The sequence below is a fragment of the Salvelinus namaycush genome, chromosome 5 (assembly GCF_016432855.1).
Source record: "Salvelinus namaycush isolate Seneca chromosome 5, SaNama_1.0, whole genome shotgun sequence".
Taxonomy (NCBI): domain Eukaryota; kingdom Metazoa; phylum Chordata; class Actinopteri; order Salmoniformes; family Salmonidae; genus Salvelinus; species Salvelinus namaycush.
The window spans coordinates 63,442,500-63,467,508 of record NC_052311.1 but is presented as its reverse complement, the minus strand read 5'-3'; the positions used below and the strand labels follow the sequence as shown (position 1 = coordinate 63,467,508).

The 25,009-nt window shown below is 46.3% G+C and overlaps 1 protein-coding gene across 1 annotated transcript; it reads right to left on the bottom strand.

Annotated features, from left to right (window-relative positions):
* Positions 1 to 406: 406 nt before the first annotated feature.
* On the bottom strand, positions 407 to 4,709 carry sbk3 (SH3 domain binding kinase family, member 3). Its single transcript, XM_038992779.1, has 6 exons — positions 4,674 to 4,709; positions 4,234 to 4,378; positions 2,259 to 2,461; positions 956 to 1,207; positions 725 to 925; positions 407 to 661 (listed from the first exon to the last, which is right to left on the bottom strand). The coding sequence occupies exons 1-6, from the start codon at positions 4,707 to 4,709 to the stop codon at positions 407 to 409; spliced, it is 1,092 nt and encodes a 363-aa protein (XP_038848707.1).
* Between the last annotated feature and the right edge of the window lie 20,300 nt (positions 4,710 to 25,009).

Sequence of the window (25,009 nt, the reverse complement as noted above, 5' to 3'; positions counted from 1 at the left end):
ACAAACTGGTTTATTCAGATATTTTTACAACATAAAGTGTCATAGAGTGATCATTATAATACAGCCTGTGTGTTGAAGGAGAACTAATTAATGTATTCTCTTAAGAGGCTACCTAGCCCTAAGCACACATGCACACTCACGATCATGTTCAAGCATGCACATACACAGGCAGGTATGACACATGCACGCTCACACACACATAATATTAAGTTGCATTACACTGGAGAGAACTATTACAAGGTAAAACATACAACAATATCAAAATACAGTAGTCTCAATTCTATCAATACAGAGTAAGAAATGTTCAGCAAAATATTCAGAATATCAACCTCTATAAAGCAAATATTCTCTTCGAAAATGTACAGTACATCTTAAAAATTCTCGAACCTGTCTAGTATGAAACATTTTATCTCTCCCCTCTTCCCTCCCTCTCCCTCCCTTCCTCCACCGTTCCTGCCTCTCTTATTTTCCTGGCCTCCTTCTCTACCTCCTCTGCTTTCCTCTTCTCCTCTCTCTCCGTCTCCATCAACCAGGGCCCACCCAGGTAGCTGAGGATCTCGTCAGGGCCTCCTCGAAGCCTGGGCTGTGGGTTAAGCAGCTCCCTGAAAAGAGACATCACCAGTGGGCTGAAGCCTTCAAACTGTGGGGCCATAGGGTTCGACTTCTGATTCTTCTCCAGGCTCAGGATATTGTCCTTTTCACTTTCACCTTCGCACCAAATTACTTCCTTTTCCCCTCTCAGTCCCTCGCTCCTTTCCTCCCTCTCCGTCTCGCGGTCGTACCACTCCTTGTACCTCCGGTAGGCGGGGTCGTCGTGGGTTGTCTCTTCCCAGGGAAAGCATCCCGTCAGCAGGCAGTAGACCAGCACGCCCAGGGCCCAGCTGTCTATAGTGGTCTCCACTGTGATCCAAATGTTCTCCTCCTCCTCTCCATCCTCCTCTCTCTGCTCCCTCACTTTCTCAGACTCTTTGGCCTGCTCCACCTCAGGCGTGCAGAAGGGCGAGTCGTACCAGACGGCGCGGATGGTGCAGCCAGTGGGGCGGGCCAGGCCGAAGTCACCCAGTTTTACCCAGCGACAGGCACGGTCACACAGGAAGATGTTCTCTGGTTTGATGTCCCGGTGGACGAAGCCCATGGAGTGGAGGTATGAGACGGCACCACTCAGCTGAGACATCACCCTCTGGACACACTCTTCATCTACACCCACCTGGAGACAGAGAGAGACAGAGGGAGAAAGAGAAACAACATTATACTGTATATCATTGTTTCATAAATGGTATGGCCTGGATTCCTTTTGGGTCATGGTTTAAAGTAGGCGGCTGCTAGGTTTAGTTTACTAGTTAGGTCACACAAAAAGCTTTATGTGGGTCACGATGCAAAAATGTTTGGGAACCACTGTTCTATCACGTTGTCCTCGTCCCACCCATAGATGCTAAAAGGATCGGGGACAGCAAACACCTTGTAATTTTTCACATTTACAAGTTAGACATTTAGCAGAGGCTCTTCTCCAGCGCAACTTACAATTAGTGCAGTCATCTGAAGATATCTAGGTCAGACAACAACACATCACAATTGTATCAAGGAAATTTTCCCTCGACAAAGCATTTACCAGCAAAGTCAGTGCTAGGGTGAAGAGGTGGGGGGGGAGGACACCGTGAGAGTTATTTAAGATACTCTTCAAAGAGGTAGGGTTTCAGACGTTTTCGAAAAATGGGCATGACTATAGGGTAAAAGTTGTTCCACCATTGGGATGCCAGGACAGAGAAGAGCTTGGACTGGGCTGAGCAGGACCTGCCTTCCTGTAGGGGTGGGAGGCCCAAGAGACCAGAGGTGGCAGAACGGAGTGCTCAGGTTGGGATGTAGGGTTTGAACATAGCCTGAAGGTAAGGAGGTGCAGTTCCCCTTGCTGCTCTGTAGGCAAGCACCAGGGTCTTGAAGATGATGCAAGCTTATCATCCACTGTAGGTTACTGGCATAGACCGACACAAACAAAGAGTCACTAGAGGGGACGAGGTGGAGGCTACTGGAGAGATTCCATTGAAGTCTTTATCATGGACTCACTGACAGAGGAAGAGGGCAACTGGGACCAGGGCAATATGGAACAGTAGAGGTGGTGGCAGACAGAGGTCAGACCTCAGAGGAATTGCAATACTGGGTCTGTGTTGTGCACTTAGCTTTAGTGCTTTGACATTGAAATGAAAAACCTCTCATGTATGACTGACTCAGAGACTGTAAACAGATGTATGATTCTAACTGACCTCTGACACGATGACACTGTAGAGGTCTCCATAGAGACCAGCCTGCTGGGCGAAGACGTAGTAGCAGGGGGTGGAGAAGAAGATACCCAGGGCCCGGGTGAGAGAGGGATGAGCGCAATAAGAAAGGGAGAGGTTGTATTCACGCAGGAAAGAGAAGAGGGGTGTGGACTGGCGGGGGAAGAACTTCAGAGCCATGGGAGTGCCTGATGGAGAGGAGGAGAGGCCCCAGAAATTATTTAGACATTCAAATCAAATCAAATACTGCACCAAAACATCAATAGATCAATTATAGAGTAAATCATGTTGTCATCACTGTGACCACATTGATAACATAAAAACATATAGCCCCGGGGATGTCTAAATTACTACCCTATTCCCTGGGGTTTAGATAGAGGAAATCCAATGACTGTTTATGAACGGACAAAGCCATCGATCACGTGACAAAGTTTTTTGACAATTTTCCATTCACAATCATGGGGATCCCATTTTTTGCTAACAATGCCTGCAGTAACGCGGTCGGCCTTGAACTTCTGTGGTTTCCGGGTTTTGGAGTAACTGATAAAAAAAACTAACTAAGAAATGACATTGCCTGCAAAAATATTGTAATCAGATTACAGATATTTTGAAAAACTAGATGATTACTTCTTGGATTACTTTTCAATTCAGAAAGGATGCTGTCGGAAAAAATACATTATGACACCTTTCTGTTTTGTCAATGACATTCAATTCAGCATTTAAAAAAGGCGTAAGTTTAAGTTTGTTCCATCTAAGTGAGTCTGACCACAAGTCAGAGACCTCTATGATGACACACCAAATCTGATTGATGGATAGTTTTTGTCTTCTTTTAGTGCCTCTTTAGGGGAAAGTAATCAGATTACTGAGTTTGGGTAATCCAAAAGTTACTGATTACAATTTTGGACAGATCACTAGTAACTGTTACGTATGACATTTAGAAAGTAACCTATCCATCTCTGCGTGGCTTCAATGAGAAGGGGCAGTCATTCTCCCCTGAGGAAACCCCACAGCAACTCTATCCCAAGAATGTAGTAAAGTACTTCATAACAGCAACACTCATGCTAACGGTTAAGTTGACGCTATTTAAAGACACCTCTACCCTCACGTTGGACAAATAACCACTCACTGTTCACGTGTTTTATCCTTTGAACTGTAAGCCCAGACCCCTTCAGACCCATATTTCACTAGAACAAATTCAATCAAATTTTATTACACTTTTTAAAAATTACAATTTTAGTCACATGCGCCGAATACAACAGGTGTAGACCTTACAGTGAAATGCTTACTTACGAGCCCCTAACCAACAGTGCAGTTTCTAAAAAAATATGATAAGAATAAGAGATAAAAGTAACAAGTAATTAAAGAGCAGCAGTGAAAAAGAACAATATATACAGGGGGGTGCCGGTACTGAGTCAATGTGTGGGGGCACCGGTTAGTTGAGGTAGTATGTACATGGGGGGGGGGGGGGGGGCAATGAAAATAGTCTGGGTAGCCATTTGATTAGATGTTCAGCAGTCTTATGGCTTGGGGGTAGAAGCTGTTTAGAAGCCTCTTGGACCTAGACTTGGCGCTCCGGTACCGCTTGCCGTGCGGTAGCAGAGAGAACAGTTTATGAGGGTGTCTGGAGTCTTTGACCATTTTTTGCCTTTATAACAAGCATTTATAGGTGTATAGTGAACACTAACAAGTTTCAAGTTTTATTAGCAGTATGTATGGGATACACATGGTATATACCGTCCAGCTAAATGCTTACTGACAGGTTCATTCTCGACAATTCAACAACAATAAAAAATTATAAAATATAAGAATACGAACATAAAGTAAATGGCTCAGTAGAACAGAATATATGTTTTAGCATAAGTATAATACAGGAAGGCATCATTTATAACGCCTGCCCATCCCATAACTCTCCAGGACCGGGGTCAGGGACCACCACAGTGACCTCTGGTGCTTTACTGACCTCTCTTCTTGTGGACGGCCAGCATGACCTTGCCGTAGGATCCCTCTCCCAGCAGCTTGACCATCTGGAAGTGGTCGGAGGTCTCCAGAGTGGACATGGACTGGGCTGAGAGGAAACATAGCTCGTCCAGTTCCTGAGCTGCAGCCTGACAGAGAAAACAAGGAAACATGGTCAAATAGGGAGAAGGAGTTGATATTTAATTTCCAATATCTTGTTACACTAGCAGGAATTGACTAGGCTTGTAGGCTACCGCGTTGCATGGTGAATAACCAACCAACACTGAGAATGGTCAACGAGGAGTGGGAATAAATACTAAGCACTTTATGACATATGCAATATAAATACATTTTAATTTATCAATTGAATGATTGATTGATTGATCAACTCGCTGATACATGTATGCTTGGGTGGATATGGTTCAGTGTCACCATAAAACGTACTGTTACAGGATGTCCAGCGACCTCAGGGATTACCATAAAATGTACTGTTACAGGATGTCCAGCGACCTCAGGGATTACCATAAAATGTACTGTTACAGGATGTCCTGCGACCTCAGGGATTACCATAAAATGTACTGTTACAGGATGTCCAGTGACCTCAGGGATTACCATAAAATGTACTGTTACAGGATGTCCAGTGACCTCAGGGATTACCATAAAATGTACTGTTACAGGATGTCCAGCGACCTCAGGGATTACAATAAAATGTACTGTTACAGGATGTCCAGCGACCTCAGGGATTACCATAAAATGTACTGTTACAGGATGTCCAGCGACCTCAGGGATTACAATAAAATGTACTGTTACAGGATGTCCAGCGACCTCAGGGATTACCATAAAATGTACTGTTACAGGATGTCAGGCGACCTCAGGGATTACCATAAAATGTACTGTTACAGGATGTCCAGCGACCTCAGGGATTACCATAAAATGTACTGTTACAGGATGTCCAGCGACCTCAGTGATTACCATAAAATGTACTGTTACAGGATGTCCAGCGACCTCAGGGATTACCATAAAATGTACTGTTACAGGTTGTCCTGCGACCTCAGGGATTACCATAAAATGTACTGTTACAGGATGTCCAGCGACCTCAGGGATTACCATAAAATGTACTGTTACAGGATGTCCAGCGACCCTGGTGATTACCATAAAATGTACTGTTACAGGATGTCCAGCGACCTCAGGGATTACCATAAAATGTACTGTTACAGGATGTCCAGCGACCTCAGGGATTACCATAAAATGTACTGTTACAGGATGTCCAGCGACCTCAGGGATTACCATAAAATGTACTGTTACAGGATGTCCAGCGACCTCAGGGATTACCATAAAATGTACTGTTACAGGATGTCCAGCGACCTCAGGGATTACCATAAAATGTACTGTTACAGGATGTCCAGCGACCTCAGGGATTACCATAAAATGTACTGTTACAGGATGTCCAGCGACCTCAGGGATTACCATAAAATGTACTGTTACAGGATGTCCAGCGACCTCAGGGATTACCATAAAATGTACTGTTACAGGATGTCCAGCGACCTCAGGGATTACCATAAAATGTACTGTTACAGGTTGTCCTGCGACCTCAGGGATTACCATAAAATGTACTGTTACAGGATGTCCAGCGACCTCAGGGATTACCATAAAATGTACTGTTACAGGATGTCCAGCGACCTCAGGGATTACCATAAAATGTACTGTTACAGGATGTCCAGCGACCTCAGGGATTACCATAAAATGTACTGTTACAGGTTGTCCTGCGACCTCAGGGATTACCATAAAATGTACTGTTACAGGATGTCCAGCGACCTCAGGGATTACCATAAAATGTACTGTTACAGGATGTCCAGCGACCTCAGGGATTACCATAAAATGTACTGTTACAGGATGTCCAGCGACCTCAGGGATTACCATAAAATGTACTGTTACAGGATGTCCAGCGACCTCGCGGATTACCATAAAATGTACTGTTACAGGATGTCCAGCGACCTCAGGGATTACCATAAAATGTACTGTTACAGGATGTCCAGCGACCTCAGGGATTACCATAAAATGTACTGTTACAGGATGTCCAGCGACCTCAGGGATTACCATAAAATGTACTGTTACAGGATGTCAGGCGACCTCAGGGATTACCATAAAATGTACTGTTACAAGATGTCAGGCGACCTCAGGGATTACCATAAAATGTACTGTTACTGTTATGCTGGTGAATGAGGACCCAAAAGCGACGTAATAGTAACAGAGTCTTTATTCCAGTAATAAACAAATAATGATTCTCCTGGATATTATCAATGGTCAATCCAAAACAGGAACTGAAATCCTCTCGTCAATAGAGAGGAACGACTGGAGACGCGACCACAGACTGCAGGTCGCTTCAGGAAGGCACTGGCCGTAGCTGACATAGACACCTGCTCACACGCAGCATCTGAAGAAGGCAAAGAACACGACAGGGCGGAACAAGGACACAGGAACAGCAAACATCAAACAAGAATCCGACAAGGACAGAAGCGGAAAACAGAGGGAGAAATAGGGGACAGGTGTGAAAGAGTAAATGAGGTCGTTAGGAGAATGAGAAACAGCTGGGAGCAGGAACGGAACGATAGAGAGAGAGAAAGAGGGAAAGAACCTAATAAGACCAGCAGAGGGAAGCACAGGGACAAGACATGATGAAAGACAAAACATGACAGTACCCCCCCACTCACCGAGCGCCTCCTGGCGCACACGAGGAGGAACCCTGGCGGCAACGAAGGAAATCATCAATCAACGAACGGTCCAGCACGTCCCGAGATGGAACCCAACTCCTCTCCTCAGGACCGTAACCCTCCCAATCCACTAAGTACTGGTGACCACGTCCCCGAGAACGCATGTCCATGATCTTTCGTACCTTGTAAATAGGAGCGCCCTCGACAAGGACGGGGGGGGGGGGGGGAAGACGAACGGGGGCGCGAAGAAAAGGCTTGACACAAGAGACATGGAAGACAGGGTGGACGCGACGAAGATGTCGCGGAAGAAGCAGTCGCACAGCGACAGGATTGACGACCTGAGAGACACGGAACGGACCAATGAACCGCGGAGTCAACTTGCGAGAAGCTGTCGTAAGGGGAAGGTTACGAGTGGAAAGCCACACTCTCTGACCGCGACAATACCTAGGACTCCTAATCCTACGTCTATTGGCGGCTCTCACAGTCTGCGCCCTGTAACGGCAAAGTGCAGACCTGACCCTCCTCCAGGTGCGCTCACAACGTTGGACAAAAGCCTGAGCGGAGGGAACGCTGGACTCGGCGAGCTGGGACGAGAACAGAGGAGGCTGGTACCCAAGACTACTCTGAAACGGAGATAGCCCGGTAGCAGACGAAGGAAGCGAGTTGTGAGCGTACTCAGCCCAGGGGAGCTGTTCTGCCCAAGACGCAGGGTTTCGAAACGAAAGGCTGCGTAATATGCGACCAATCGACTGATTGGCCCTTTCTGCTTGACCGTTAGACTGGGGATGAAACCCGGAAGAGAGACTGACAGAAGCACCAATCAAACGACAGAACTCCCTCCAAAACTGTGACGTGAATTGCGGACCTCTGTCTGAAACGGCGTCTAACGGGAGGCCATGAATTCTGAACACATTCTCAATGATGATTTGTGCCGTCTCCTTAGCGGAAGGAAGCTTAGCGAGGGGAATGAAATGTGCCGCCTTAGAGAACCTATCGATAACCGAAAGAATCACAGTCTTCCCCGCAGACGAAGGCAGACCGGTAATAAAGTCTAAGGCGATGTGAGACCATGGTCGAGAAGGAATGGGAAGCGGTCTGAGACGACCGGCAGGAGGAGAGTTACCTGACTTAGTCTGCGCGCAGTCCGAACAAGCAGCCACGAAACGGCGCGTGTCCCGCTCCTGAGTAGGCCACCAAAACCGCTGGCGAATAGAAGCAAGCGTACCCCGAACGCCGGGATGGCCAGCTAACTTGGCAGAGTGAGCCCACTGAAGAACAGCCAGACGAGTAGAGACAGGAACGAACAGAAGGTTACTAGGACAAGCGCGCGGCGACGCAGTGTGAGTGAGTGCTTGCTTTACCTGTCTCTCAATTCCCCAGACAGTCAACCCGACAACACGCCCTTCAGGGAGAATCCCCTCGGGGTCGGTAGAAGCCACAGAAGAACTAAAGAGACGGGATAAGGCATCAGGCTTGGTGTTCTTATTTCCCGGACGATAGGAAATCACGAACTCGAAACGAGCGAAAAACAACGCCCAACGAGCCTGACGTGCATTAAGTCGTTTGGCAGAACGGATGTACTCAAGGTTCTTATGGTCAGTCCAAACGACAAAAGGAACGGTCGCCCCCTCCAACCACTGTCGCCATTCGCCTATGGCTAAGCGGATGGCGAGCAGTTCGCGGTTACCCACATCATAGTTGCGTTCCGATGGCGACAGGCGATGAGAAAAGTAAGCGCAAGGATGGACCTTATCGTCAGACTGGAAGCGCTGAGACAGAATGGCTCCCACGCCCACCTCTGAAGCGTCAACCTCGACAATGAATTGTTTAGTGACGTCAGGAGTAACAAGGATAGGGGCGGATGTAAAACGCTTCTTGAGGAGATCAAAAGCTCCCTGGGCGGAACCGGACCACTTAAAGCAAGTCTTGACAGAAGTCAGAGCTGTGAGAGGGGCAGCCACTTGACCGAAATTACGAATGAAACGCCGATAGAAATTAGCGAAACCGAGAAAGCGCTGCAACTCGACACGTGACTTAGGAACGGGCCAATCGCTGACAGCCTGGACCTTAGCGGGATCCATCTGAATGCCTTCAGCGGAAATAACAGAACCGAGAAATGTGACAGAGGAGACATGAAAGGCGCACTTCTCAGCCTTCACGTAGAGACAATTCTCTAAAAGGCGCTGGAGTACACGTCGAACGTGCTGAACATGAATCTCGAGTGACGGTGAAAAAATCAGGATATCGTCAAGGTAAACGAAAACAAAAATGTTCAGCATGTCTCTCAGTACATCATTAACTAATGCCTGAAAGACAGCTGGAGCATTAGCGAGACCGAACGGCAGAACCCGGTATTCAAAATGCCCTAACGGAGTATTAAACGCCGTTTTCCACTCGTCCCCCTCTCTGATGCGTACGAGATGGTAAGCGTTACGAAGGTCCAACTTAGTAAAGAACCTGGCTCCCTGCAAAATCTCGAAGGCCGACGACATAAGGGGAAGCGGATAACGATTCTTAACCGTTATGTCATTCAGCCCTCGATAATCCACGCAGGGGCGCAGAGTACCGTCCTTCTTCTTAACAAAGAAAAATCCCGCTCCGGCGGGAGAGGAAGAAGGCACCACGGTACCGGCGTTGAGAGAAACAGACAGATAATCCTCGAGAGCCTTACGTTCGGGAGCCGACAGAGAGTATAGTCTACCCCGAGGGGGAGTGGTCCCCGGAAGGAGATCAATACAACAATCATACGACCGGTGAGGAGGAAGGGAGCTGGCTCTGGACCGACTGAAGACCGTGCGCAGATCATGATATTCCTCCGGCACTCCTGTCAAATCACCAGGTTCCTCCTGAGTAGAGGGGACAGAAGACACAGGAGGGATAGCAGACATTAAACACTTCACATGACAAGAAACGTTCCAGGATAGGATAGAATTACTAGACCAATCAATAGAAGGATTATGACATACTAGCCAGGGATGACCCAAAACAACAGGTGTAAAAGGTGAACGAAAAATCAAAAAGGAAATGGTCTCACTGTGGTTACCAGATACTGAGAGGGTTAAAGGTAGTGTCTCACATCTGATACTGGGGAGAAGACTACCATCTAAGGCGAACATGGGCGTGGGCTTCCCTAACTGTCTGAGAGGAATGTCATGTTTCCGAGCCCATGCTTCGTCCATAAAACAACCCTCAGCCCCAGAGTCTATCAAGGCACTGCAGGACGCAGCTGAACCGGTCCAGCGTAGATGGACCGACAAGGTAGTACAGGATCTTGATGGAGAGACAGGAGTAGTAGCGCTCACCAGTAGCCCTCCGCTTACTGATGAGCTCTGGCTTTTACTGGACATGACATGACAAAATGTCCCGCAGAACCGCAATAGAGGCAAAGGCGGTTGGTGATTCTCCGTTCCCTCTCCTTAGTCGAGATGCGAATACCTCCCAGCTGCATGGGCTCAGTCTCTGAGCCGGTGGGAGGAGATGGTTGAGATGCGGAGAGGGGAAACACCGTTAACGCGAGCTCTCTTCCACGAGCTCGGTGACGAAGATCTACCCGTCGTTCTATGCGGATGGCGAGTGCAATCAAAGAGTCCACGCTGGAAGGAACCTCCCGGGAGAGAATCTCATCCTTAACCTCAGCGTGAAGTCCCTCCAGAAAACGAGCGAGCAACGCCGGCTCGTTCCAGTCACTGGAGGCAGCAAGAGTGCGAAACTCTATAGAGTAATCCGTTATGGATCGATCACCTTGACATAGGGAAGCCAGGGCCCTGGAAGCCTCCTTCCCAAAAACTGAACGATCAAAAACCCGTATCATCTCCTCTTTAAAGTTCTGATAATCGTTAGAACACTCAGCCCTTGCCTCCCAGATAGCTGTGCCCCACTCCCGAGCCCGACCAGTAAGGAGTGATATGACGTAAGCGATCCGAGCTCTCTCTCTTGAGTACGTGTTGGGCTGGAGAGAGAACACAATATCACACTGGGTGAGAAAGGAGCGACACTCAGTGGGCTGCCCAGAGTAACATGGTGGGTTATTAACCCTAGGTTCCGGAGACTCGGAAGACCAGGAAGTAGCTGGTGGCACGAGATGAAGACTCTGAAACTGTCCAGAGAGATCGGAAACCTGAGCGGCCAGGGTCTCAACGGCATGACGAGCAGCAAACAATTCCTGCTCGTGTCTGCCGAGCATTGCTCCCTGGAACTCGACGGCAGTGTTGAGAGAATCCATAGTCGCTGGGTCCATCTTGGTCGGATTCTTCTGTTATGCTGGGGAATGAGGACCCAAAAGCGACGTAATAGTAACAGAGTCTTTATTCCAGTAATAAACAAATAATGATTCTCCTGGATATTATCAATGGTCAATCCAAAACAGGAACTGAAATCCTCTCGTCAATAGAGAGGAACGACTGGAGACGCGACCACAGACTGCAGGTCGCTTCAGGAAGGCACTGGCCGTAGCTGACATAGACACCTGCTCACACGCAGCATCTGAAGAAGGCAAAGAACACGACAGGGCGGAACAAGGACACAGGAACAGCAAACATCAAACAAGAATCCGACAAGGACAGAAGCGGAAAACAGAGGGAGAAATAGGGACTCTAATCAGAGGGCAAAATAGGGGACAGGTGTGAAAGAGTAAATGAGGTCGTTAGGAGAATGAGAAACAGCTGGGAGCAGGAACGGAACGATAGAGAGAGAGAAAGAGGGAAAGAACCTAATAAGACCAGCAGAGGGAAGCACAGGGACAAGACATGATGAAAGACAAAACATGACAGTTACAGGATGTCCAGCGACCTCAGGGATTACCATAAAATGTACTGTTACAGGATGTCCAGCGACCTCAGGGATTACCATAAAATGTACTGTTACAGGATGTTCAGCGACCTCAGGGATTACCATAAAATGTACTGTTACAGGATGTCCAGCGACCTCAGGGATTACCATAAAATGTGAGAAAATTATGAGATGAGAGATTGGATGAATGTCACATTGGAGCAACCAGAACATGCTGTATGTACATACCTACTGTCCCCTCAATCCCCTGTGTCTATCATATCATCAGTATGACCCCCTATATACATCTGCTGACCTCGTTAAAATTGGATCCCACCCTGCCTATAGTAACACCCCAGCAAATGAGTCAGGGATGTAAAGACTGTTTGCGTAACACAGTTGATGAAGCTATAATAACACCATGATATATTTATATGTTCGACCTTGCACATATATTTGTTGCATAATAGAGCATCAAAATGTCAAATAGGGGGTGCTTACAGTGTGAAATGGAAATGTGTTATTTGCATATCCCACTCCCCCCAGAGAGTGGGATTACGGCCAGGCATCAGCCGTTATTGACGGTGACCCTGGAGTAATTGTTTCCACAGATTTTCCACCTAGTCGGATCGGGGATTTGAACTAGCAACCTTTCGTTTACGTCCCACAGCTTTAACTTCTGTAATTACTTGAGTTGGGAGTAACATACTTTTGGATGTAACTGACAAAAGACTTGATTTACTAAGCATTCGCAAAGGTCAGGAGTTTGCACCTGTTACATTACAGACTGAAAGAAAGACAATAATACGGTTTTAGGAACAAATGTAAAAAACAGCAGTTACATGTTTTAACTTTCAGCTGCAGAATCTTCCATCTGATGAAACGCTCAATTAATCTATCGGTGAGTTGGCTTTGAGTAAGTGGAGTTTAATTTTAGTGGACTATCTGAACTATCTGTGTCTTGTCACACAACAACGCCAAACATTTCATATGAAGCCAAGAATTTGTCAGCAGGGTCCAACCAGTCTGAATATGCTGCTGCTGGGCACGCTGGATAAAATATATAATACATTTCTAACATAAATGACAAACTCTACTTGTAAGTAAGCATTTCACAGTAAGGTCTGTATCGGTACCCCCCTGTATATAGTCTCGCTATTGTTATTTTACTGCTGCTCTTTAATTAATTACTTGTTACTTTTATCTCTTATTCTTATCCATATTTTTTTGAAACTGCATTGTTGGTTAGGGGCTCGTAAGTAAGCATTTCACTGTAACGTCTACACCTGTACACCTACAACATTTGATTTGATAGGCTACATTGGGTCAAAGGTCATTATTTCCCTCAACCCAATTTCATATGAAAGCACTGAAAATATTAACTCCTTTGGATCACAATCAGGAACCGGATCATTTCCAAGTCAATTCAGAGAATTAATTGAATGTTGACCAAATTATCTTCAATGAGGACTTTTCAATTGATTGATTGAATTCACTCTTAATTTAAATGAAATTGACCCCCGGCTAGCACTGATCACAATGTCCAATGACGTTTCCCAATTGACACCAATTGCGTAACTTGTTGCTGCAACAGGTGGAAGACAGTTGCCCCAGGCTCACCCACCTGACATTCACTGTGTCCTTGTAACCTGAGGTGATTATGAATTAATCCCTTATTGGTCAACGAATCCCCCTGTCGATAAGAGCTAGCTGTAATTGAAATATTGGCCTCTATGACAGTATTATGATCTGTCAGAAGACTAACGCTATTAACAGATTTAAAGACAAGTAAAACCAGTAAAGATATAAACACTGGAAGCTGAAAAGCCTCTCTACTATGTGCTCCTTTCTGGACCCGTGGCCGTGGCAACCACTGACACCCCCAACTGAACGCCCCCATATGAAGACATGTCTATATTACAATGTCACTTCACTATGCAGATACTAGTGTCAGAGTGATGTTACTGTATTTACAGACCCATAAACATAATGCCATTGTTCATAGAATGTGACCCCCGAAACAAACTAAGTCCAATGCAACATCTGACAGCAGGCTAAATCAAATCAAAAGCAAATCAAAGTTTATTGGTTGTGTAAAGCGTTCAGCAGATGCTATAGTGGGTGCAGTGAAAGGCTTGACTTACTAGCTGCTAACGATGCAGTAAAAATGTCAAACAATACACAAATCATGAATCTACTTGTAAAAACACTGGTTATATGTTTATATGACTATAGTGCAATGTCATATCAGCCTCCTGTCGATGTAGTGGGGCGAGGAAGACATTGGCTGTATAAAAAAAATCACATAGTTGTCTTTGTGTCTTTATGACTATTTTGCGATGGAATTTCTCTGCAGTTGGTATAGTGGAAATTAAAATATATGACACCGCCACTTTTCATATAATTTGCATAAGGACAACAGTAGCTGGATTTTAAAGAAACGTTCACTTACTGTCATTGTGGAGTTTTCTCAAATGGGAACGTCTGTCTCTGTTCTGCTTGTCTGGGTCCTCGTCAGCATCTAAATAGACTTCAACACCCTCCTGACCCTTTGTAGGTCTGCTGTTGGTCTGCTGCTGTTCTGTTCCTAACTATTGTCTTTCGCTGGTGATCTACTCTTTAGGAGATCTGTATCGCAGCACAAGTGGCTGTTATTGTTACTTTGTCTCTGCAGGTCCATGCGCTGGTAGTTTTTATAGCAGACACTGAGGTATATCTACCTTCCTATCCCCCAGGACCTTGGTACTTACCGTGTCTCTCTCCCTGAGAGACCACCACTTCACTCACTCTCTGTCTCCTCCCCTCTCTCTATCCCCTCCTCCCGCTCTCCCTCTCCTCCCGCTCTCCCCCTCTCTCTGTCCCTAACACACACTCTCTCACTCAATCTAAGTTCCCCCACTTGTTTTTCCAGCAAATATGCATGTACCATAGTTGTAAGGTATTCCAACCCTCTTCCTCTCCCCACGTGTCCTTATCCCCCTCCCTCTCAATGTCAGTGTTAATGTTCAAATGTGCCCAATCCGTCAGTCTGTCTGTCTACATTAACCCTGTAACCCATTCATTGTGTTCCCTCTCTCCCTCTCTCTCTCTCTCCCCTCCCTCTCTCTCTCTTACTCCCTCCCTGTCCCTCTCCTCCCATACACAACCACCCCTCCCCATACTCTGTTCTCCTCTCTGTCTTTCTCGCCCTCTCGCTCAGTCTTACTCCGTGAATTCCTTCCACAGTGTTTGGATTCCGTATCTAATCAACAGACGTGGTGGATTAGGATGGTCTGAATGAGCTAACAAGCTGTTTCCACCATCACTGCATCTGATGGAGTTTAGCTTCCAATGACTTCTTCTGCCAATCTGCATGTTGTATTAAATTGTAACGGCAGCCTTCCTCCTCTTCACGAGAAGAGGAGGTGTAGCAGGGATCGGACCAACACGCAGCGTAGCCAGTGCTCAACATGTTTAATTAAACGATAAACAGTGAACACTTACAAATACAAAATAACAAAATGTGGCAAACCGATACAGCCCTATCTGGTGCAGAGAAAACACAAAGACAGGAAACAACCACCCACAAACCCCAACACAAAACAAGCCACCTATATATGATTCCCAATCAGAGACAACACAAAACACCTGCCTCTGATTGAGAACCATATTAGGCCAAACATAGAAACAGACAAACTAGACACACAACATAGAATGCCCACCCAGCTCACGTCCTGACCAACACTAAAACAAGCAAAACACACAAGAACTATGGTCAGAACGTGACATAAATCCCTATTACTCAACATATCTCTGCTCTCTGGTCTCTCCCTCACTCTCTCTCTCTCCTTCTCCTTCTCTCTCCCTCTTTCCTTCTCTCTCTCACACACATACACTCTCTTGTCTCTCCCTCTCTCTCTCTCTCCTTCTCTATCTCACACACATACACACTCTCGTGTCTCCCTCTCTCTCTCCTTCTCTATCTAACACACATACACTCTCTCTCTCTCCTTCTCTCTCTCACACACATACACTCTCTCCTTCTCTCTCTCACACATACACTCTCGTCTCTCCCTCACTCTCACTCTCTCTCCTTCTCTCTCTCACACATACACTCTCTCGTCTCTCCCTCACTCTCGCTCTCCTTCTCTCTCACACACATACACTCTCTCATCTCTCCCTCACTCTCACTCTCTCTCCTTCTCTCTCTCACACACATACACTCTCTCGTCTCTCCCTCACTCTCACTCTCTCTCCTTCTCTCTCTCACACACATACACTCTCTCGTCTCTCCCTCACTCTCGCTCTCCTTCTCTCTCACACACACTCTCTCATCTCTCCCTCACTCTCACTCTCTCTCCTTCTCTCTCACACACATACACTCTCTCATCTCTCCCTCACTCTCACACACATACACTCTCTCGTCTCTCCCTCACTCTCACTCTCTCTCCTTCTCTCTCTCACACACATACACTCTCTCGTCTCTCCCTCGCTCTCGCTCTCCTTCTCTCTCACACACATACACTCTCTCATCTCTCCCTCACTCTCACTCTCTCTCCTTCTCTCTCTACATTTTACATTTTAGTCATTTAGCAGACGCTCTTATCCAGAGCGACTTACAGTAGAGTGCATACATTTTATTACATTACATACATACATACATACTGAGACAAGGATATCCCTACCGGCCAAACCCTCCCTAACCCGGACGACGCTATGCCAATTGTGCGTCGCCCCACGGACCTCCCGGTTGCGGCCGGCTGCGACAGAGCCTGGGCGCGAACCCAGAGACTCTGGTGGCGCAGCTAGCACTCTGGTGGCGCAGCTAGCACTGCGATGCAGTGCCCTAGACCACTGCGCCACCCGGGAGGCCTCTCTCACACACATACACTCTCTCATCTCTACCTCACTCTCACTCTCTTTCCTTCTCTCTCACACACATACACTTTCTTGTCACTCCCTCACTCTCTCTCCCTCTCTCTCACACACATACACTCTCTCGTCTCTCCCTCTCTCTCTTACACTCTCTCTCCCTCTCCTTCTTTCTCTCACACACAAACACTCTCTCTCTCTTTCTGCCTCCTGCTCTCTCAAGCAGTGAAGTGAAATCAAGTGTTGTGCATCAAAATAAATGTTTAAAACCCATGTCCTCTGAACTCTTAGTCAGCTACAAAGTTTAGAAAAGCCTAATGCATTAGTCATCTATTTTTCATCATACAAAACATATATTTTTGGTAAGCCCTCAAAGCTACATTTCTGGCTTTCCCCTTTCTACCCTACTTATCTTCCTCTCCCCTCCACCTTTCTCGCTCTTTACCTCCCTCCCTCCCTCTAGCCCAAACTGTGTTATGTCCCATCATCAGTGAGTGACAAAGCTAACAGCTGAAACTTTACCTTACCAAACAGCTTAATATCACAGTGCCGTCAACATGTCAACTCCTTTTCCCTGCTTAGTGCCAATGAACTGGGACCTCTTGTACATCTCTCTCCCCCGACACCCTCCTTCTCTTTCTGTCTCCTCAGATTTCCCCTGATACTACATACTACTGTACTATTATTGCTGAGGGCTCTCTCTCTCTGTGTTGTGTAACTAAAACACAGGCTGTTATAGCAACCACCCATATACACTCAGGTTACTACAGCTGCTGGGTGGCCTGACGGGCGGGGGGGCGTCCGCTCTGTGGGCTCCCCATGCCCCTGCTGTGACAACCTGCCACCACTCCACCAGGAACATGTCTCATCACTACCTATGAATGGACACCCGGCCTACTCTGCTTTAAATTCATTTAATTTCACACACACACACACACACGCACACCGCATATACACACGCGTATACACTTGCACGCACACACGCTCATACACACACACACACACACCAGCATGCAGAAACGTATGCTCGCATACACACACTCTCTCCTGCCATTCACAAAACATTGTTGTTGACAGAGGCAGACAAATGACATAGTGTACCTTTCTGCTCCTAAATGACTTGTAAAGTACAGATAGCCTTTTTGCAGTTTTTTCTGATTGTTTATGCGCTATCTTTGAAACTATAGGCTATTTTTGCAAAACTCCACACACTAACCACAAAACCTTACACCAAACCAGCAAAATCTTATACCACTCTTGCAAAAGCAAACAATTCTTGCAAAACTCTTCAAACGCTTTTAAAAAATGTGTGTTTTTGCGTAAATTCAGTACACACAAACCATCATTTGAATAAGCAGACGAAGAACCAACTAGGCACTGATAGTGTGAATGAAAAACACTTGTGGCTTTTGCTTTTTCTGTGTGCAGGGCATAGCAGTTTGCAATAAAGTTTTGTCATAGATGTAGTAAACACACATACACACAGGTATCCAAATTTGTAAAGTATGGATGTGTATTGCGAACATAACACACTATCAATACAAAGAGGAAAATCATTTTCATTTTTTTTCTCAGAATGTTCTAACACTCCTCAAACAACAAAAGTGCAGTAGAAGAAAACAAAAACATTTGTTCTAGAAAAAAAAGAAGAGAACAAAATGAAGCTACGTCTCACCTTCTTTGTGGGTCTGGCCATAAGACTTCATCCACATCACATGTGATGTTGTCTTGAGCTAGGCAGCATGGAAAGTATCGCTTGGATTGCCGTATCCAGGCCTGGCCCCTGATCCATGTCTCCACAAGCCTCCTCCATTGCCTGTAGATGAGGTAGGCGTTGGTGGGGCTGGCTATCATACACCTTCCAAACGCCATGCAGAGAATAATTCTTCAATAGGATTCAAGAACAGAGAATATGGGGGGAGATTGAGTGCGATGAAAAGAGGGTGACCTGTGAACCAATTGCGGATCACAGCATCCCGGTGGAAACTAACATTGTCCCAGATGATAACGTACCTGGGCTGCTCTGACCCCTGGTCATTAGGGATTAGTCTGTTGTGGAGGGTGTCCAGAAATGTGATAATGTGTGCAGTGTTGTATGGGCCTAGGATTGCATGATGGTGAAGGACTACTTTTTGACTAATAGCCACACACATTGTTATGTTGCCACCACACACATTGTTATGTTGCCAACGTCCCTGGACGTTGATGATGGCACGGTGTCCGATGATATTTCCTTGTTTTTGCAAGGTTGAAACCTGCCTTGTCCACCCATATTAGCTCATGATGCACTGCATCTGCTTCTAGCTCCATGACTCTCTGAAAGAGACAAGACAACAATGTAGCACAGTAGGAAAAGACAGGGATCAGTCAATATGATGTAGCACCATACACTTCCAGATCCAGTACCAATGATAGGATAGTATAACTTACCTGCACATATTCATATCTCAGTTGTTTTACACAGTCTGAGTTTCTTTCGAAAGGGACTTTGTACAGCTGCTTCATCTTAATTCTATTGCGTTTCAGTAGACGAGACAGTGCAGAGAGACTCACTCTGTTTCAGTAGACGAGACGGTGCAGAGAGACTCACTCTGTTGACGTTTTGGAATATAGTGTTATCTGCCATTATGTGGTCCTGCAGTTCTCTGAGTCTGATGCAGTTATTTGCAATGACCATATTTACAATGTGGGTCTCCTGCTCTGGGGTGAACAGGCGACCTCTTCCACCAGATACTGGTTTTCTTGCAGTTCTGTAAAAGCATTTGAATGGTTTTAGTGATAGATCCTTCTCATTATGAAAGTACAGTACATATTACTGTACCAGTAAGACTACAGCACTTACAGTTACTTACCGGGTCTCATTTTGAAATATCCGGGTAATACCTGCAACAGTATAGCGGCTCAGATTTGGTTGAACCCATTGCCCAGCCTCCCTCATGCTCATCCTATGTTTGACAACATGGTCAACTATAGTCACTCTGATTTAATCAGTTATTGTGTTCCTGATTCCCCTTCCTCTTCCTCTTTAGTTTTCCCCGTCCTCTCCTTCTCCCCCATCCTACATCACATCTTCCTTCTCCTCCTCCTCCTCCTCCTCTTACTTCTTCACCTCCTCGTCCTCCTCGTTCTCCTCTTCCTCCTCCTCGTCCTCCTCTAGTTCTCACCCGTCTTGCTCTCTGTCCAATATTGACCTCCATTGTTGTCCAAACCAAATGTTTACCTGTGGCCTATTTATAGTGCTCAAGCTCTGATTTATAAGTGAACTCATTATCTTAAAGTGTTTTCACATGTGTCAATGTGGAAAGGCAATTGGCAAAATAGTGTAGCAATGTAGAGACTAATATTTACAGTTATTAAATTGCAAACTGAGTGTAAAGCAGTGAGTTGTGTTTACAGTTTTGCAAAAAGTGTGTTATAAAATTACAAACTGAGTGTAAAGCAGAGAACGTGCATTCAGTTTGGCACACTTGGTAAATACATTGGCTACAAGTGTCAATGGTTTCAGAGATAGTACTTCAAGAATCATTGTTAGTGTTTAAGCATTCAGAAAAAACTGTAATACCTCTAATGACAGCATTGTGGCACCTGTATAACAGGTTCATCTGTCCCCTGTCATTCTGCAATTCTTGGTAGTGGCAGAATAAGAACTACTTTATGTTTGCATTTAATCCATTTAGCATTAAAAGGAATGGTTAGCATTTGTTATATATTGTGTCCTACTTGTTTTAACTATCATAAGATCCATCAAATAATGTAAAAAAAATTCTACCTAACACAGTCCAATCTTAGAGCATGACCCAAGGGCAACCTACCATCACTATCCCGACCCACCTTTCGAGAAACACTAATATGGAATTTACATTGCAACTCTTGCATAAACTATATTTATTTGAAACACCAAAGCATATTTGTGTGTTTTCCTATGTGCCTGTCTGATCAGTGCTGGACCCACACACTTGTGTCCCCAGCAATCCTGACAGGGCATAGGGGGGAGGGAGGGAGGGGGAGAGAGAGAGAGAGAGAGAGAGAGAGAGAGAGAGAGAGAGAGAGAGAGAGAGAGAGAGAGAGAGAGAGAGAGAGAGAGAGAGAGAGAGAGAGAGAGAGAGAGAGAGAGAGAGAGAGAGAGAGAGAGAGAGAGAGAGAGAGAGAGAGAGAGAGAGAGAGAGAGAGAGAGAGAGAGAGAGAGAGAGAGAGAGAGAGAGAGAGAGAGAGAGAGAGAGAGAGAGAGAGAGAGAGACACACAGAGAGAGAGAGAAACAGACACACAGAGAGAGAGAGAGAGAGACACACAGAGAGAGAGAGAGAGAGAGAGACAAAGAGAGAGAGAGACAGAGAGAGAGAGACAGAGAGAGAGAGACACAGAGAGAGAGAGACAGAGAGAGAGAGACAGAGAGAGAGAGACAGAGAGAGAGAGACAGAGAGAGAGAGAGAGACAGACAGACAGACAGACAGACAGACAGACAGACAGACAGACAGACAGACAGACAGACAGACAGACAGACAGACAGACAGACAGACAGACAGACAGACAGACAGACAGGGGAGTTTTGTTGTCTGTGACTCCGATAGAATTTGTGGCAAAAATATAAACGCCACATACAACTATTTCAAACATTTTACTGAGTTACAATTCATATAGAATTTTTCTATTCAAAACATAGAAAAACAACATAGAATGCCCACCCCAACTCACGCTCTGACCAAACTAAAATAAAGACATAAAATAGGAACTAAGGTCAGAACGTGACAGTACCCCCCCCCCCCCCCCCCCAAAGGTGCGGACCCCGGCCGCAAAACCTGAACCTATAGGGGAGGGTTTGGGTGGGCATTTACCGCGGTGGCGGCTCTGGAGCGGGACGAGGACCCCACTCCACCATAGTCTCGGCCCACTTCTGTGAGACCTTAGGAGCGGCGACCCTCGCCACCGCCCCCGGATTGGAGACCCTAGTAGAGGGCGCCTCTGGACTGACGGGCGCCTCTGGACTGGAGGGAGACTCTGGCGGCTCAGGACAGACGGGCGGCTCAGGACAGACGGGCGGCTTGGGCGGCTCAGGACAGACGGGCGGCTCAGGACAGACGGGCGGCTCAAGCGGCTCAGGACAGACGGGCGGCTCAGGTGGCTCAGGACAGACGGGCGGCTCAGGACAGACGGGCGGCTCAGGTGGCTCAGGACAGACGGGCGACTCAGGCGGCTCAGGACAGACGGGCGGCTCAGGCGGCTCAGGACAGATGGGCGGCTCTGGAGGGTCCGGACTGGAGGGAGGCTCTGGAGCATCCGGACTGGAGGAACACACAGGAGACTTGGTTCTTAGAAGAGGCACAGTACTCATCAGGCTGGAGAGATCTACTGGAGGCCTGGTCCTTGGAGGAGGCACAGGATAGACCGGTCCGTGGAGGCGCACTGGAGGTCTCGAACTAAGGGCCTGAACAACCCGTCCTGGCTGGATGTTGATTTTAGCCCGGCGCTTGCGGGGCGCAGGCACAGGACGCACTGGGCTGTGCAGACCCACGGGAGACACAGTGCGTAGGGCTGGTGCCATATAACACGGACCGAGGAGACGCATTGGAGACCAGATGCGCTGAGCCAGCTTCATTACTCCTGGCTCGATACCCACTCTAGCCCGGCCGATACGAGGAGCTGCAATGTAGCGCACCGGGCTACGTATGCACACTGGGGACACCGTGCGCTTCACCACGTAACACGGTGCCTGCCCGGTCACTCTCTCTCCACGGTAAGCACGGGGAGTTGGCTCAGGTCTCCTACCTGACTTAACCACACTCCCTGTGTGTCCCCCCCTCCCAAGAAATTTTTGGGGCTGCCTCTCGTCCCAGCCGCGCTACCGTGCTGCCTCCTCATACCAACGCCGCTCAGCTTTCGCTGCCTCCAGCTCTGCCTTGGGGCGGCGATATTCCCCAGCCTGTGCCCAGGGTCCCTTTCCGTCCAGAATCTCCTCCCATGTCCAGGAGTCCAGAACTCGCTGCTGCCGTTTACCACGCTGTTTGGTCCTTGGTGGGTGGGTGGTTCTGTAATGACTTTCCTCTTCTTCTGACGAGGAGTAAGAGATATCGGACCAATGTGCAGCGTGGTAAGTGTCCATTTTAATATATAAAAACTGAACACTACAAAAATACAAAATAACAAAGTGAATGAACAAACGAAAATCGAAACAATCCCGTATGGTACAGACACAGGAAACAACCACCCACAAAACACAAAGGAAAACAGGCTACCTAAATATGGCTCCCAATCAGAGACAAAGACTGACACCTGCCTCTGATTGAGAACCATACTAGGCCAAACACATTAGAAATAGAACAACAGAACAAAACATAGAAAAACAACATAGAATGCCCACCCCAACTCACGCTCTGACCAAACTAAAATAAAGACATAAAAAAGGAACTAAGGTCAGAACGTGACACCTGCGCCTGACTCCTCAACACCAGCTACACACAGACCACGTTACAGGCAATGGAAAATCTGGGATATTTTTTGCTTTGTTTCAGAACATTCAATTCTCTGGAAACATCTCTGGTGGACATTCCTGCAGTTAGCATGCCAATTGCATACTCCCTAAAAACTTGACACATCTGTGGCATTGTGTTGTGTGACAAAGGATAAATGCTCACTAACAGGGATGTAAACAAAATTGTTCACAAAATGTGAGATAAATAAGCTTTTATGTCTTTTATTTCTGCTCATGAAACATGGGACCAACACTTTACATGTTGCGTTTATATTTTGGTTCAGTGTAGATAGTGGATAAAAGGAGGAGTTGTAACCCACGTGTATAGCAGCTCTTATAATGGTCCTCTGATCTGTTGACCACCATGCATTATCATGGTTCAGCTGGGTTCTGACGCTATACTGTACATCTCTGTAAAATAGCCTGGAGGTTACCTCTGTGTGGATGCTATATGCTACGGTAGTGTTACTGAGGGCAATATACATAGCCATCCACAGCAGACATGCACATGTCCCAAACACACAATGTCCCAGGCTCAGAGCTGTCCTGTTGGGTTAGGGTTATAGGTTGAGGTTATGGGGTTAGGAACTGGGAAACGTGATCTCTGGACATTACTGTCTGACTGTACCAATTGTATTTTTAAAAAGAGCTCTACAAATGTGAAGGAAAAGTGTGAGTGATTGATGCCTGTGGATGTCACAGCGCTTGCGGGATTGTGCCTGTTGAAAGATGATTCTCTTTTATTGTGATCATACTATTCATAATGATATGCACATGAACAGGGACTCATGCCTGAGGAGGACAGGGGAGATGCTTCGTGTTGATGGACATTCAGCAGGGAGGGAGTCTCACTGCAGGGGAAAATGGATGAGGAGGACAGGAGAGATGCTTCATGTTGATGGACATTCAGCAGGGAGGGAGTCTCACTGCAGGGGAAAATGGATGAGGAGGACAGGAGAGATGCTTCGTGTTGATGGACATTCAGCAGGGAGGGAGTCTCACTGCAGGGGAAAATGGATGAGGAGGACAGGAGAGATGCTTCGTGTTGATGGACATTCAGCAGGGAGGGAGTCTCACTGCAGGGGAAAATGGAGAGGTGTTTATGACTACTATTCATACCAGCAGAAACCAGAGCAACAATAAGATGACATAACACGCTTCTGTGTGAATCTGAATGTGAAGAATGTGGATGAGAGGAATAGTTCCATTCACAACGAGGTGATTCATATGAGCTGATTTTATTTATAGCTCAATATTTGCTGCTGGTTTTGCTGCTAAATTTAGGAAGTGGGCCTGCAGTAATGTCCACCGACACACAACACAAGCCTAACCCTCTTGAAATCAATGTCAGACAAATCTCAATGATTTGTTGTCTACTGTCCCTTAGTAATATATATATTTGGTGATTTGTGTTGTGTTGGCCAGTATTTTATCCTGTCTTATTTGATAAATGCTTTGAAATATAAATATTGAAATATGCTTATATTATTAAAGTATATTCATATCTTATCATTTTTTTATTCAACGGTTTCTAGGCCCGTTTGGGAAACAGTCAGGAGTCAGGTATAAAAAGATAAAATAAATGTATTAAGAGATTCAGGCTACGTATAGGTTTGCTTGTTTCAAACAGGATAAACTCAAAGCACATTAACACAATTACATCCGGCCGTGATTGGGAGTCCCATAGGGCGGTGCACAATTGGCCCAGCGTCGTTCGGGTTTGGCCGGGTAGGCCGTCATTGTAAATAAGAATTTGTTCTTAACTGACTTGCCTCGTTAAATAAAGGTTAAATAAAAAATAAAGAGGAAATCTGCAGTTGTAACAATAACAAAACATATTCCCAACCACTGTTTCTGTAAAAATCTGAGGGCTGGAGAAATGTAACCCCTCTCTAATTCATAGACATAGCTATGGATGCAAGGACTGATCATTCAAGCATCCATGATATCAACATTATAGTTTTATCCATGTTATGAGGCTATA

Excerpts from the sequence above, each read along its gene's own strand:
- sbk3 (XM_038992779.1), bottom strand. The coding sequence starts at position 4,709 with ATGGTAATCCCTGAGGTCGCTGGACATCCTGTAACA. Across the intron at positions 1,208-2,258 it reads ACAGTGTCATCGTGTCAGAG|GTGGGTGTAGATGAAGAGTG; the intron begins GTCAGTTAGAAT and ends CTCTGTCTCCAG. Across the intron at positions 662-724 it reads GACTGAGAGGGGAAAAGGAA|TCGAACCCTATGGCCCCACA; the intron begins GTAATTTGGTGC and ends AAGAATCAGAAG.